This window comes from Cherax quadricarinatus, chromosome 93 (genome assembly GCF_038502225.1).
Source record: "Cherax quadricarinatus isolate ZL_2023a chromosome 93, ASM3850222v1, whole genome shotgun sequence".
NCBI classification, from domain to species: domain Eukaryota; kingdom Metazoa; phylum Arthropoda; class Malacostraca; order Decapoda; family Parastacidae; genus Cherax; species Cherax quadricarinatus.
Genome location: NC_091384.1, coordinates 8,665,596 through 8,682,839, shown reverse-complemented (window position 1 = coordinate 8,682,839; position 17,244 = coordinate 8,665,596). Strand labels below are relative to the sequence as shown.

The 17,244-nt window shown below is 42.5% G+C and overlaps 1 protein-coding gene across 2 annotated transcripts in view; it reads right to left on the bottom strand.

The window, feature by feature from the left end:
- Positions 1–17,244, bottom strand: part of LOC128703391 (ankyrin repeat and IBR domain-containing protein 1) — a 119,495-nt gene that overhangs the window by 93,635 nt on the left and 8,616 nt on the right. For both annotated transcript variants that reach the window (XM_053798026.2, XM_070104668.1), the window contains exons 2-3: positions 7,128–7,501; positions 4,161–4,282 (exon numbers count right to left, since the gene is read on the bottom strand). In XM_053798026.2, the coding sequence (XP_053654001.2) occupies positions 4,161–4,282; positions 7,128–7,193 (188 nt within the window). In that variant the 5' untranslated portion in view covers positions 7,194–7,501. The remainder of the gene's footprint in view (positions 1–4,160; positions 4,283–7,127; positions 7,502–17,244) is intronic.

The window sequence follows — 17,244 nt, the reverse complement described above, 5'->3', positions numbered from 1 at the left end:
AACAAAGCAAATAGAAAATTCAACACGCCAAGATAGGGCAACCCGAAAAATACAAAAATCAGTGAAAAATCTGTAAACTGAACATGACAAACTACACAGGTGATGATATAAGATACAAAGAGAAACAAATACAGTTACATGATGATCTATAAAGTACTGACAACATCTTTCTCACAAACTGACCATTGTTATAAACATCAGGTTCATGACTTTGATTCATGAATAAGACACATGTTCAACACCTGGGTATCTTTATTGATGAATAAGACACATGTGTAACACCTGGGTGTCTTTATTCTCAAGACATTCCACCAACCAGTGGCTTCATCAATTCAATACAAAGGCTATTTGAAAGTGCTGATACTGGGGACAGTAGACGATGAGGTGGTCAGTCCCTCAGAACTACATCCACAAGGATGGACTGATTACATCTCTACTGCTTCTGCTGCCTCCTCTGTATTCGACTGAAGAAGCCTACTGTGTAGGTGAAACTTTTTGGAATAAAGATACCCAACTGCCGCATGTGTCTTACTTATCAATTTGTCAGCATTGTATACCATAATCATGTTCTTAGGTGTTGAAACCAGAGACAGTGGAAGACCAGGTGATCAGTCCCTCGGCCTAGAAGGTGAACATCTTCTAGGCTGAAAAAAGGTGAATACCTAGCAGGCAAATCACCTTCTTGTAGGCTGAGGGACTGATAGCCTAGTCTCCTACTCTCTCTAGTTTTAACTCCTTAAAATAACCTCTGTACTGAATTAATCAAGCCAGTGGTTGGTGGACTGCCTTGAGAATAAAAAATACCCAGGTGTTGCACATCTGGGTATCACATACATACAATTAATGCTATGATACTTTGATTAATATCAAGAAGTATAAGTAACAGGAGTTCAAAGGCTGATAAAGTGCACTGTGTGGGCAAAATGTTCTCAATAAAGAATTACATACAACTGTATTTGCATCTTCTTACCATGAACAAAACAATTCATGAATATTTAGGACCTACAAGACCTTCTTCACGGCTGCTACAACTAACCCATCCCTTTGGGAAGGACCTACTTCCACTGGGGAATCCCGCCTACCAGTGACTATGTCCTCGTCTGCTACACGTCCTTATCCACTGACGCCTATATAACCGCCAGTCTTCTTGCCTTGGCTCCAGATTCTCCTCCACCACGATGCTGTGAACACTAGCTCCAAGACCGAGGGACTGATTACCTCATCTTTTGTATATATAGTTCTACTGTCTTCTAATTATGTCCTAGAATCTGTATTGATAAAGCCACTGGATGGTGAAACGTCTACAATAAAGATATCCAGATGTTGCACATGTGGCTTAACTTTCACACTGTCAGTATTTAATACCTTTCTTGCAGAATATTTAGGACAGAAGCAGTAATGAATCTTAATCCTTAACCCTTAAAGGGTCCAAACGTATATATACGTTTTCTTTGTCATTCATTCAACATTGCCACGATAAGCCTGAGTCACCTAGACATGAGAGAATGGGTGTGCGCACTCACTGTACACCATATTAAAATATTTGGGGATGCCTGGGTACAACATGCTCCTTTTTCCTATTAAAAAAAATGATTTTTTTCTCTCAAAAAATTTGGGGCACTACACGAGAGAACGTATATATACGTTTGGACCGTTTAAGGGTTAAACTGTCCAAACATAGATCTACGTTTTTTCAACATTTGAAAGTATGTAAAAAAATGTAGATCTTCATTTTTTTTACATTTGAAAGTGTGTAAAAAACTTTGATCTACGTTTTTTTTCTTTTGTTATACAGTGGACCCCCGTTATTCGATGGCATCGGTATTCGATAAATCCGGTATTCGATGCATTATATCGCAAAAAATTTTCCTCAGTATTCGATTGAAAACCCGGTATTTGACACGATTCGTACGAGACGTGTCCACGTGTGGTCTGAACTGCCCCTTGTGTGCCAGTGTTTACAAGCCAGCCAGTGTGCGCGCATCTAAGGATACATTCGGTACATTCCATATTATCCATATTATCACTGTGTTTGGTGCTTGTTTCTGCAAAATAAGTCACCATGGGCCCCAAGAAAGCTTCTAGTGCCAACCCTGTGGTAAAAAGGGTGAGAATTAGTATGGAAATTAAGAAAGATTTTGAAGGGTTTGGGGCTAACCCTGAGAAACCTATACCAGTTGTGGAATACATTGTGCCTACTTCAAAAATTAAGGAAATGTGTGCACAGTGGGTTGAAGTGCAAACCTTTATGGATGAAAATCACCCTAACAATGACAATGTTGTGGCCCATTTTAGACAAATCGTAAAGGAACGGGAGGTACACAGCTCTATGGACAGATTTGTTGTGCGACAGAGGTCCAGTGACTCTCAAGCTGGTCCTAGTGGCATTAAAAGAAGAAGGGAAGTAACCCTGGAAAAGGACTTGCTACCTCAAGTCCTAATGGAAGGGGATTCCCCTTCTAAACACTAACACCTCTCCCCTCCTTCCATCCCATCAATCATCACCAGATCTTCATTAAAGGTAAGTGTCAATTATTTTATTGTTATTGTAATTATTCTATTGCATTAAACTTAATATTTCATGTAGTAAAATTTTTTTTTTCATACTTTTGGGTGTCTTGCACGAATTAATTTGATTTTCATTATTTCTTATGAGGAAAATTGATTCGGTTTTCGATATTATCGGTATTCGATGAGCTCTCAGGAACGGATTAATATCGAATACCGGGGGTCCACTGTATTTGAAAATATGTAAAAAACGTTCTAGGTAGTAGGTTGGTAGACAGCAACCGCCCAGGGAGGTACTACCGTCCTGCCAAGTGAGGGTAAAACGGAAGCCTGTACTTGTTTTACACAATGGTAGGATTGCTAGTGTCTTTTTTTTCTGTCTCATATACATGCAAGATTTCAGGTACATCTTGCTACTTCTACTTACACTTAGATCACACTACACATACATGTACAAGCATGTATATACACACCCGTCTGGGTTTTCTTCTATTTTCTTACTACAGTAGTTCTTGTTCTTGTTTATTTCCTCTTACCCCCATGGGGAAGTGGAGCAGAATTCTTCCACCGTAAGCCATGTGTGTTGTAAGAGGCGACTAAAATGCCGGGAGCAAGGGGCTAGTAACCCCCTTCTCCTGTATATATTACTACTTGTAAAAGGAGAAAATTTCATTTTTCCTTTTGGGCCACCCTGCCTCGGTGGGATATGGCCGGTGTGTTGAAAGAAAGAAAGAAAGATGTAAAAAACGTAGATCTATTTTTGGAGCACTACACATGTGAACGTAGATCTATGTTTGGACAGTTTAAGGGTTGATTGATGCCACTCAGCTCAGCTCATGTGTCTTAATTTCATCTTGTTGGTATTATATACCATTCTTGTACTACTACTACTACTACTATTACTACTACCACCACCTCTTCCTGCCTATATATAGCCGTCCTGCCCCACTTCTGGTTAGTGTGACTTTGTAAATGGTCCAAGTCGGACCGAAACATCGTCGTAAGCTTCTCTCTTTTATGTGCGGGTTATTTGTGTATTTTCATATTAAGAGAATACAGAATCAAGAAGCACTGTTTTATCCCAATAATAGTGTCTCTCCAAAGTAAAGTGACCCCACAAAAAAGAGGAAACACATTCACCATCATTCATTCAATGTTTATCTTGCCAGAAGTACTAACATCACAGTTCAGATGACCCACAAACTGCAATGAATAATTTTGGAAAACAAAAATATTGGCTACATTGATATCTGGGTGTTAGTGGACTGGTGTGGGTGGCATCCTGGGGGACAAGATTGATGAACCATAATGGAAATGAGACAGACAGTCCTCGATGACACACTGACTTTCTTGAGTTATCCTAGTTTGCTAACCCTCTGGGTTAAAAATCCCAACAATTCTTATCTTAGTAGTACAGTGGACCCCCGCATAACGATTACCTCCGAATGCGACCAATTATGTAAGTGTATTTATGTAAGTGCGTTTGTACGTGTATGTTTGGGGGTCTGAAATGGACTAATCTACTTCACAATATTCCTTATGGGAATAAATTCGGTCAGTACTGGCACCTGAACATACTTATGGAGTGAAAAAATATCGTTAACCGGGGGTCCACTGTATAGTGTATTATAAAGTTAGGGTACAAAACAAACCTTAGTAAATGCTTCATTCCATGTTTGGCAGCATAGTGTAGGGGAGTGTTGTGGCCATGAGAGTCACCGTAGCTAGCACTGGGATCAAGGTTGGATCGCAGTTCAGGAGAACTCTGAAACACCTGAAAACAGAATTCAGGCTTTCAACACAAGTGGAAGATGGAGGAAGGTATCTTAGGCTATCACATGAAGGATACTCAAGAGCACATAAACTTTTGTTTTTTTTTTGGGTGGGGATTATAACCTCCTGGTTAATAATGACACTAACTTCTTACCTTCCTAAAGTTACAGTTCAGTGAGCATAGCTCCCACACACTGCCATAATACCATATACAAGTTTTGGATCTGCAAACCAAGCTCACAGAAAGCAGCCAGTTTTGGGATTTATTCCCTTACTGCCCAGTCCCAGATGAGGCCTCCTGCTTGATTAAGACTTGATCAACCAGGTTATTACTGCTGGCTACATGCCATTCAATATATGAACTGCATTGTATTATTATTATTATTATATTCATAGTGCTAAACCAAGGTGGGTCATGCAGAGCTTGGAAAATGATTATGGAGAATGGGGAGAAATAGGTTTAAATCACTGATCAAGAGCCTCTCACCAGCATCAGGCCTCCTCCATTGAGTGGTTAAATAGATACAGCTATGCCAAGTCTCCTATCTGTCTTATACTCAATTAATTGTAATTATACTTCCTCATCTACCTCTCTTTAATTACCATGTCTGTCTTACTTATGATCTGTTTCCAGGGGTCTTCTAGGACCACACTCACAATGTTTCAGTCTATCCTGGACCACTGTCCAGTCAGTTCTGAGTTGACAATGTTTTGGTGTGTCCTGGACCACTGTCCTGTCAGTTCTGAGTTGACAATGTTTTGGTGTGTCCTGGACCACTGTCCAGTCAGTTCTGAGTTGACAATGTTTTGGTGTGTCCTGGACCACTGTCCAGTCAGTTCTGAGTTGACAATGTTTTGGTGTGTCCTGGACCACTGTCCTGTCAGTTCTGAGTTGACAATGTTTTGGTGTGTCCTGGACCACTGTCCTGTCAGTTCTGAGTTGACAATGTTTTGGTGTGTCCTGGACCACTGTCACTGAAGTAAATAATGAAACAATGTTATAGAAATGCAGTTAAAAGCCTGAATAGAACTATAACCAATAATGATGGCATGAACATCGATCTATAACCCACTATTACAAATGCAGATCTATAAACCACTTTCATAACATGAACATAGATCTATAACCCACTGTGATAACATGAATGTAAATTAGTATGTTTATGGAGCAATGTGCAATGTGACCACTGACTGTTGCTGTAGTAGCCAGGATTAGGCTTGGTTACAAGTACTTCTGACAGTTTAACAGACACACAGATTGACTGATGTTGTAATTGCCAGACTTAGGCTTGCTGACAAGTACTTCTGATAGTTTGACTGACATACAAACTGACTGATGTGGTAATAGCAGGCTTAGGCTTGCTACAAGTACTACTGACAGTTTGACAGACACACAAACTGACTGATGTTGTAGCAGCCAGGCTTAGGCTTAGTACTTCTGGCAGACTGACAGACACACAGATGATGATCAATGTAAAGTATGTGACCAGCCCTATGGTCACTATCTTGAACACTATGTGCTATGCTGTCCACTTATTGAGGAAATTAGAGATAGACAGTATAATAACCTACGTAATATGGCAAGATATCTTATTAATGAAAATAAGATACCAGATATATTAAGCAAATTTCCTAAATTTACTTGTAACAGATAAGTGGACTGTAGATATAAATCCTGTAAACTCTTTTGGGGCCTTGTTTCTAGGCCTACTGTGTATCCATATGCTCTTGCACTACTGTTCACAGGATGGATATGAGGTACACAATAAACTAGCAACTACCATCCACAGGATGGATATGAGGTACACAATAAACTAGCCACTACCATCCACAGGATGGATATGAGGTACACAATAAACTAGCAACTACCATCCACAGGATGGATATGAGGTACACAAACTAGCAACTACCATCCACAGGATGGATATGAGGTGCACAATAAACTAGCCACTACCATCCACAGGATGGATATGAGGTACACAATAAACTAGCCACTACCATCCACAGGATGGATATGAGGTACACAATAAACTAGCCACTACAATCCACAGGATGGATATGAGGTACACAATAAACTAGCCACTACTATCCACAGGATGGATATGAGGTACACAATGAACTAGCCACTACCATCCACAGGATGGTACTGGCTAGTTTATTGTGTACCTCTGTAGTAGGTAGGTACATCTGTAGTAGGCACTACCATCCAAAGGATGGTAGTGCCTACTACAGACGTTAGGCTTACTGGATGGTAATTTGACAGACTTGACTTATCCCCTGAAATAAATATAGGAATTACATTAGCCAGTGTCCACAACTCTGACACAACACCAGTTTGGATTGATGAGTTAAACAAGTTCATTAGTGACTAAATTGTAACTTACATTCTTTAAGTACCTTTGAATGCAGTTTATCGTGGCCCAGTAACTTATTGTTTTAGTTTGTCTAATTGTTTGATGATCATTTCCCTCATGACTGTAATAAATTTCTTTCTCTTCTGTGTGGATTTTTTTTTTTTAACATGTTGGCTGTTTCCCACAGAAGCAGGGTGACCCAAAAAGAAAGAAAAAAACTTTCATCATCATTCAACATTTTCACCATCATTCATACACCATCACTGTCTTTGCAGAGGCTCCCAGATACAACAGTTTAGATGTCCCTTCAAACAGCCAATATCCCAAACTCCTCCTTTAAAGTGCAGGCATTGTACTTCCCACCTCCAGGACTCAAGTCCAACTAACCGGTTTCCTTGAATCCCTTCACAAAATATTACCCTGCTCACACTCCAACAGGTCCCAAAAACCATGCGATTAATTGTGTATGAACAATAATTTGAGGTGATTTACCTGCATAGCAGCAAATTCATCGCCATGTTGAAGATATTTCTTGAACTTTGATGAAGCACTTCCCATTCTCTTGTGTGCTCAGTGCAGTCCCACTGCTTGCTGCTACCCACTGCCTGCTGCTACCCACTGCTTGCTGCTATCCACTACTTGCTGCTATCCACTACTTGCTGCTACCCACTGCTTGCTGCGACCCACTGCTTGCTGCTATCCACCTCTTGCTGCTATCCACTGCTTGCTGCTGTCCACTGCTTGCTGCTATCCACTGCTTGCTGCTACCCACTGCTTGCTGCTATCCACTGCTTGCCACTAACCACTGCAAGCGCTCCACCACTGTCAGACCCACTGTAGCCACACCACCATCCCTCTCCTGCCCACTGCAAAAAAAAAAGATTTAACTGTAATGGGTTACAATGTTAAGACATAAGTCATAAATAATGGAACTATCTGAGACATGGGTCAGAAATAATGGAAGTATCTGAGTCATGAGTCTGGGACATGAGAACAAACTGAGACATGATGAGAGTCACAGGGTAACATCACAACTGTGGTGTTACACTGACTCTGGTCAGTGCTACAACAGCTGTGGTGTTACACTGTGACTCTGGTCATTGATACAACTGTGGTGTTACACTGTGACTCTGGTCATTGATACAACTGTGGTGTTACACTGTGACTCTGGTCAGTGCTACAACAGCTGTGGTGTTACACTGTGACTCTGGTCATTGATACAACTGTGGTGTTACACTGTGACTCTGGTCAGTGCTACAACAGGTGTGGTGTTACACTGTGACTCTGGTCAGTGCTACAACAGCTGTGGTGTTACACTGTGACTCTGGTCAGTGCTACAACAGCTGTGGTGTTACACTGTGACTCTGGTCATTGATACAACTGTGGTGTTACACTGTGACTCTGGTCAGTGCTACAACAGCTGTGGTGTTACACTGTGACTCTGGTCAGTGCTACAACAGCTGTGGTGTTACACTGTGACTCTGGTCAGTGATACAACTGTGGTGTTACACTGTGACTCTGGTCAGTGATACAACTGTGGTGTTACACTGTGACTCTGGTCAGTAATACAACAATTGTGGTGTTACACTGTGACTCTGGTCAATGATACAACAATTGTGGTGTTACACTGTGACTCTGGTCAGTGATACAACAATTGTGGTGTTACACTGTGACTCTGGTCAGTGCTACAACAGCTGTGGTGTTACACTGTGACTCTGGTCAGTGCTACAACAGCTGTGGTGTTACACTGTGACTCTGGTCAGTGATACAACTGTGGTGTTATGTTGTGACTCTGGCCAGTGTTACAACAACTGTGGTGTTATGTTGTGACTCTGGCCAGTGTTACAACAACTGTGGTGTTATGTTGTGACTCTGGCCAGTGTTACAACAACTGTGGTGTTATGTTGTGACTCTGGCCAGTGTTACAACAACTGTGGTGTTACACTATGACTTGTTAGTGCTACAACAGCTGTTGTTCTGTAAGGTTATTCCTGCAAGCGTGCTCTGTGAGTGAATGTGGTTTTGCCAAATTCTCCCCTTAATTCATGATTACTGCTGAAATTCATGATGAATGTTACACCTAGGAAGTGTGCAAGTATTGTAGTTCTTAGAAAACATGCTGATTTGAATATCAGATAGATCACCGAAAATTTGAGCCTAACAAAGTCAAGTGTTGATGGGATTCCGAAAAGAGCTGATGACACTGGCGATTGTGAAGAACTGCATTGAGGAAGATGTGGAAGAAAATGCAAGATAACACCTCATGATGACAATGTTATCATAAGAAATAGTGTGAAGGATCCCAAGAAAACCAGCAAAGATCTACAGAGATTTGCCATCAGCTGGAGTAAATGTTGATTCTTCAACTGCTTGATGAAGGCTCCTTGAAGTTCACAGAACTGCCAGAAAGCTAGTAAGAAACAAGTAACTTCTGCTATGAAGAAAAAAAATGGCTATGGTGGACACTCGATTATAAGGGATGGACGACAGATGACTGGAGAAAAGTTATATTTTCAGATGAGGTGCATTTGGAAGAACAGCCTCGCCTCACTTAATAACCAAGTTTTGTTTCTAATAGTAGGTTGGTAAGTGAATGGGTCATTAAGCCAGAAGCAAACTGTACTAGTAGTGGGTCTATGTCAATCATCTCTAGATATTTTGTAATATCAGCTTTGCAATATTTATAATACTTTCAGTATACGTACTTTTAAATGTTTATAAAGTAGTGTACTGTACAGTACTGTAATAAACAGAATAGAGGAAATCACCCCTAATATACATTACGTAGGTTTGCATATTGGTCGGAGAGCTGGTTGTAACTCTGAGCAGTCAGTAAATACGTTGCCAAGTCAGGAGTGACTGAATGTGAGTACAGATAAGCACGACCTATGGGGGTGGGAAAACAGCCAGTACATTGGTCCAGGGCTTGGCTGTGAATTGCTTAAGGGGCTCCACTGATGTTTCATTTTTACTTTTTAATTTGATTTTTTGGTAATTTCAACTACTTTCAGTTTATTTAGAAAAATAATTATGTAAAATTCACTTACACTGGGGCCCTCAGCCTGCCTCCAGAGGTCTCAGCCACCCCCAGAAACCTCAGCCTCCCCCCAGGAACCCACCCTGCCCCCAGGGGCCTCAGCCTGTCCCCAGGGACCTCAGCCTGCCCCCAGGGACCTCAGCCTGTCCCCAGGGACCTCAGCCTGTCCCCAGGGACCTCAGCCTGCCCCCAGGAGCCTCAGCCTGTCCCCAGGGACCTCAGCCTGCCCCCAGGAGCCTCAGCCTGTCCCCAGGGACCTCAGCCTGCCCCCAGGGGCCCCAAAGCAATCTTGTTCTACCTTGCAAAAATTTCTCTTTGGAGATCCTTCAGATCAATGTTAGTGAGACAGAGAAATGGCAAACACATTCAACAAGCACCAAAACACCCACCACAGAAGATGTTTTAAGGTAGTTTTACTGCTAAAGACTCTGAACTAGGGACTAGTCCCAAATTTGCACATGAAAATCACTCCCTACAAAAGGAAAAGACTCGGCAGGAGATGCAACATTCCCCCAATGAAAAGCAGGGACGCCACGAGTATGCTGAGAGACAACACAATAAGTGTCAGGGGCCCAACACTGTTCAACTGCCTCCCAGGATACATAAGAGGGATTACAAATAGACTCCTGGTTGTCTTGAAGAAGCACTGGACAGGCACCTTAAGTCAGTACCTGACCAGCCAGGCTTTGGTTCATACGTCGGTTTGTGTGCGGCCAACAGTAACAGCCTGGTTGATCAGGCTCTGATCCACTACAAGACCTGGTCACAGACTGGACCATAGGGGCATTGATCCCTGAAACCCTCTCCAGGTATACTCCAGGTATGCCATGCTTCCAGAAAAATACTGACATTCCTCAAAGAGACTGAGCTAAGCATTCTAAATTGGCCTGGAAACTCTCCTGACCTCAACCCATTTGAGAATATACGGGCAATAACCAAACAAAGGGCCATGAAACAGGACTGTTCAACTGTGGAGAAGCTCACTGCTGCTGTTATTATCACCTGGTACCACAATGAGGAACTTGCCAAAATGTGGACCATGAAACAGGACTGTTCAACTGTGGAGAAGCTCACTGCTGCTGTTATTATCACCTGGTACCACAATGAGGAACTTGCCAAAATGTGGACCATGAAACAGGACTGTTCAACTGTGGAGAAGCTCACTGCTGCTGCTGTTATTATCACCTGGTACCACAATGAGGAACTTGCCAAAATGTGTTCAAAATTGGTTGATTATATGCCAAAGCATGTAGCAATGATTATAAAAGCAAAGGCTAGTCATATCTTTTATGAAATCAATTATCTGTCAAATCACTGCCATGTATTTTTCAAATAAACATTAATTTTCCGAATGAATGTCATATTTCATCATTGTCCCAATTAATAGGCAGACTACTGTATCAAGGAAATGGTTCAGGTCAAAATTAATACAGTGGACCCCCGCATAACGATTACCTCCGAATGCGACCAATTATGTAAGTGTATTTATGTAAGTGCGTTTGTACGTGTATGTTTGGGGGTCTGAAATGGACTAATCTACTTCACAATATTTCTTATGGGAACAAATTCGGTCAGTACTGGCACCTGAACATACTTCTGGAGTGAAAAAATATCGTTAACCGGGGGTCCACTGTATTAGAATTTATTGTTCAGTATATGTAGGATGTACAGTAGTAAGAATGCATGTTTTGTAGAGTGAGTTATCAATATTTACCAAGACAATAGTGATGGTAGTTGTGATAGTTGTAGTTGTGGTTAATGTACTAGAAACAACACAAGTGGTGGTAATTGTGGTGGTGGTTGTAGTGGAGGTATTTATCATTATTTACTAATAATGGTGGTAGTTCTGGTGGTGGTAGTTGTAGTAATGATAGTTGTTGTGGTAGTAGTTGTGGTAGTTGTAGTTGTGGTGGTGGAAGTTGTGATAGCTTTGGTGGCAGTTGAAGTTATCAATATTTACCCAGATAATAATGGCGATAGTTGTGTTGGTGGTAGTTCTAATAGTTGTGATAGCTGGGGTAGTTTTGCTAATGGTGGTAGTTGTGGTCATAGTTGTGGTCATAGTTGTGGTCATAGTTGTGGTCATAGTTGTGGTGGTAGTTGTGGTGGTAGTTGTGGTGGTAGTTGTGGTGGTAGTTGTGGTGATAGCTGTGGTGATAGCTGTGGTGATAGCTGTGGTGATAGTTGTGGTGATAGTTGTGGTGGTAGTTGTGGTGGTAGTTTTGGTGATAGTTGTTTACCTGGAGTTTACCTGGAGAGAGTTCCGGGGGTCAACGCCCCCGCGGCCCGGTCTGTGACCAGGCCTCCTGGTGGATCAGAGCCTGATCAACCAGGCTGTTGCTGCTGGCTGCACGCAAACCAACGTACGAGCCACAGCCCGGCTGGTCAGGAACCGACTTTAGGTGCTTGTCCAGTGCCAGCTTGAAGACTGCCAGGGGTCTGTTGGTAATCCCCCTTATGTATGCTAGGAGGCAGTTGAACAGTCTCAGGCCCCTGATACTTATTGTATGGTCTCTTAACGTGCTAGTGACACCCCTGCTTTTCATTGGGGGGATGTTGCATCGTCTGCCAAGTCTTTTGCTTTCGTAGTGAGTGATTTTCGTGTGCAAGTTCGGTGCTAGTCCCTCTAGGATTTTCCAGGTGTATATAATCATGTATCTCTCCCGCCTGCATTCCAGGGAATACAGGTTTAGGAACCTCAAGCGCTCCCAGTAATTGAGGTGTTTTATCTCCGTTATGCGCGCCGTGAAGGTTCTCTGTACATTTTCTAGGTCAGCAATTTCACCTGCCTTGAAAGGTGCTGTTAGTGTGCAGCAATATTCCAGCCTAGATAAAACAAGTGACCTGAAGAGTGTCATCATGGGCTTGGCCTCCCTAGTTTTGAAGGTTCTCATTATCCATTCTGTTATTTTTCTAGCAGATGCGATTGATACAATGTTATGGTCCTTGAAGGTGAGATCCTCCGACATGATCACTCCCAGGTCTTTGACGTTGGTGTTTCGCTCTATTTTGTGGCCAGAATTTGTTTTGTACTCTGATGAAGATTTAATTTCCTCATGTTTACCATATCTGAGTAATTGAAATTTCTCATCGTTGAACTTCATACTGTTTTCTGCAGCCCACTGAAAGATTTGGTTGATGTCCGCCTGGAGCCTTGCAGTGTCTGCAATGTAAGACACTGTCATGCAGATTCGGGTGTCATCTGCAAAGGAAGACACAGTGCTGTGGCTGACATCCTTGTCTATGTCGGATATGAGGATGAGGAACAAGATGGGAGCGAGTACTGTGCCTTGTGGAACAGAGCTTTTCACCGTAGCTGCCTCGGACTTTACGCTGTTGACGACTACTCTCTGTGTTCTGTTAATGAGGAAATTATAGATCCATCGACCGACTTTTCCTGTTATTCCTTTAGCACGCATTTTGTGAGCTATTACGCCATGGTCACACTTGTCGAAGGCTTTTGCAAAGTCTGTATATATTACATCTGCATTCTTTTTGTCTTTTTGTCATTCTTTTTGTGGTGATAGTTGTGGTGACAGTTGTGATGGAAACTTATCCACAGGAAACCAGAAAATCAGTACAGTCACTTAACGTCCTCCCACACACACTTAGTCAGCAACTGTACATAATATTTGATATTTACCCTTCTAGATAGGTTTAGGTAGGTATATACAGTAGTAACTACTAATCGTAGATGTTATTAATGTAGTCCTAGGAACTAAAAATAGGTAGGATTAGGCCTTCAATATAGGTGAATATTAGACAGAGAATGGGCAGCTCAAAATTCAAACAAAGACGAGACGTCAGCTCTCCAGTTGAAATTTAGACTTTAACATGACAAGACTTGCCTTGTGAAACTGCTCAGATTCCTACCAGTACACTTGGCCTGGAGACAATGACATCTTAAGAGACTTCCCAAAGTACTATGGATATTCACCTCTATCCAGGCAAATCCACAGTGAGACAAGACCTCAGTTTTCTACCAGCATAGTTGGCCAACATTTCTGCAGAAATCGTAGGCTGGGGTCATCTGTGGGTATGAGCTGACGGACACGAAGACCAGATAAGTTCGTCACTGCAAGAGGTATTGAGGTTGAGGGAAGAGATAACTCCACACCACCAAGTGAGTACATCCTTCACTCATGTATAGCTAGGAATTTCTTACAAAAGCAGCAGTAACTGGAAATATGTTGTAGAGCCACTTGTGAGCCTGAGAGGATTAATCTCAGGGTGTCTGTGTCAACAGTACTTGCCAGGGGAGCAGCTTAAAAGGGGGCAGTTCACACAGAAATTTCCAGAGTTATGGTGATAGTTGTGGTGATAGTTGTGGTGATAGTTGTGGTGATAGTTGTAGTGATAGTTGTGGTGGTAGTTGTGGTGATAGTTGTGGTGATAGTTGTGGTGATAGTTGTGGTGATAGTTGTGGTGATAGTTGTAGTGATAGTTGTAGTGATAGTTATGGTGATAGTTGTGGTGATAGTTGTAGTGATAGTTGTGGTGATAGTTGTGGTGATAGTTGTGGTGATAGTTGTGGTGATAGTTGTGGTGATAGTTGTGGTGATAGTTGTGGTGATAGTTGTGGTGATAGTTGTGGTGGTAGTTGTAGTGGTAGTTGTGGAGGTAGTTGTGGTGGTAGTTGTGGTGGTAGTTGCAGTGGTAGTTGTGGTGGAAGTTGTGGTAACAGTTGTGGTGGAAGTTGTGGTAACAGTTGTGGTGATAGTCATGGTGATAGCTGTGGTGGTCGTTGTGGTATACCTTTGATGAGTTTCAAGTCTTGCTATTCCCAGAGTCCAGCCATGGGCCAGGCTCATCTGGTGCTTGCCTGGTCAATCAGGCTGTTGCTGCTGGTGACCCACTGCCCCACATATCCATCACAGATGGATTGATCTACCACCTGGTGAAGATATTTGTCCAGTTTACTCTTGTTTCTGATATTATCTGGTAAGATGTTGAAAAATCTGGGACCCCAAATGTTGATACAGTGTTCCCTTATTGTCTCTGCTGCACCCCTGCTTTTACCTAAGTCATTCTCGTGTTTCTTTCGTTCCATTTGGTGGCCCTCTTGAGTTTTGTATACAGTGTTCCTTTTGAGTTCTTCATTCTTTCCATACCTAAGCAGCTGGAACTTATCACTACTGAACATCATGTTGTTCTCCACTGCCCACTGGAAAACACTGCTTATGTCTTCCTGTAATTATATCTAACTGTAATTTTTCATTGTAGTCTACCATAGTAACTTTCATGCTTATTTTGGAGTCATCTGCATATAATGATACAAGACTGTGACGGGTGTTTTTATCTATGTTATGAGGATGAGAAACAGCAGAGGTGCCAGGACAGTGCCTTGGGGAACTGAGCTTTTTACCTCGCTGATGCTGGTGGTAGTTGTGGTGATAGCTGTGGTGGTAGCTGTGGTGATAGTTGTGGTGGTAGTTGTGGTGGCAGTAGCACTGAGTGGTATCCAGGTAACAATGAGTGATACTTATAGTAGTTAGGTGCTGGTAATTAGTTGCTGGTAATAAGGTGATGGTAATGTGCTGGTAATTAGGTGCTGTAATAAGGTACTGGTAATAAGGTGCTGGTATTAAAGTGCCAGTAATAAGGTACTGGAAATAAGGTAATGGTAATAAGGTGCTGGTAATTAGGTGTTAGTAATAAAATGCTGATAATAAGGTGCCAGTAATGAGGTACTGGTAATAAGGTACTGGTAATAAGGTGCTGGTAATAAGGTAATGGTAATAAGGTAATGGTAATAAGGTGCTGATAATTAGGTGCTGATAATTAGGTGCTGGTAATACAGTGCTGGTAATAAGGTGCTGGTAATAGGGTACTGGTAATAAGGTGATGGTAATAAGGTAATGGTAATAAGGTGCTGGTAATTAGGTGCTGGTAACAAGGTACTGGTTAATGTTACTAGGTGGTGTTGAGACGTGAGGTTCACCCACTACACTAAGTAGAACTGAGGAACCACTCACAACAGTGGGTGTTCATGACCACCCAGCCCACCCCTGCACACCCATGCCCACCTCTGCACACCCATGCCCACCCCCACCAACCCTGCCCACCCCAAGGTCACGTCACGGTGTACCACCCACCAGGTTACTACTGCCATTACCACCACCCACTACCATCACTACAACCACCACCACCACCCACTACCATCATTACAACCACCACTACCATCACTACAACCACCACCACCATCACTACAACCACCACCATCACTACAACCACCATCACCACCACCATCACTACAACCACCACCACCACCTACTACCATCACTACAACCACAACCACCATGCACTACCATCACTACAACCACCACCACCATCACTACAACCACCATCACCACCTACTACCATCACTACAACCACCATCACTACAACCACCACCACCATCACTACAACCACCACCACCACCTACTACCATCACTACAACCACAACCACCATGCACTACCATCACTACAACTACCACCACTACCACCCACTACCATCACTACAACCACAACCACCCACTACCATCACTCAATTACCACTACCCACTACAATCATCACTACCCACTACCATCACTACAATCACCACCACCACCCACTACCATCACTACAGACAGAATAAGTGATGATGAATGTGATAAACTAGCAACTAGGAGTGATAACTTTATCTCTGTTAGTAATGCATGCTTAGAACGAGGCCACAGAACTAGTGTTGTTACCACAGCAAGCAACACTAGACATACCAGGGTACGAGCAGTGACTGAACTTGCAGCAAGTGAGTGGTAACACTCCACGCCAGTGCGTAAGCCACTGGGCCAGCTGGTTACAATAAGATTCATCCAACAAGGTATATTAATATACCATAGGGAGGTTAGCATGGGTCCCATTGTGATGACAAATGCAAGTGGTCACAGTGGTGGGAGAGTCATCTGTAAAACCTTGCATTGGTGGTCACAGTGAGACCCATGCTAACCTCCCTATGGTGTACAAATATACCTAGTTGGATGAATCTTATTGTAGCCAGCTGGCCCAGTATACATAAGGGGGATTACCAATAGACCCCTGGCTGTCTTCAAGGAGCTGGACAGACACCTAAAGTCAGTAACTGAGAAGCCGGGCTGTGGTTCATACAGCGGCTTACATGTGACCCGCAGTAACAGCCTGGTTGATTAGGTCCTGCTCCACCATAAGGCTTGGTCATGGACTGGACCACGAAGGTGTGGATCCCTGAAACCCTCTCCAGATATACTGTAGGTATAAAACACTTGGATAGAAATAGACAAGGTGGTGGGGTATTTGCTTATGTAAGAAATGATTTAGCCTACAACCTAAGACCTGATTTGTATAATAATAAACTGAAGATTCTAAGGTTTGAGGTGTTGCTGCCCAAGACCAAATCCTTCCTAGTAGGAACTAGATACCACGCTCCCCACCCATGATCAGTTACTGGAAAACTTTTCGAGAGTCTTGTCCAGAACTGAGCACAATTGTAAGACAATAATACTGGGAAACTTCAATATCTGTTATCAACAGCAAAATAACAGGTAACAGGTATAAGCAAATTCTAGGATTAAATA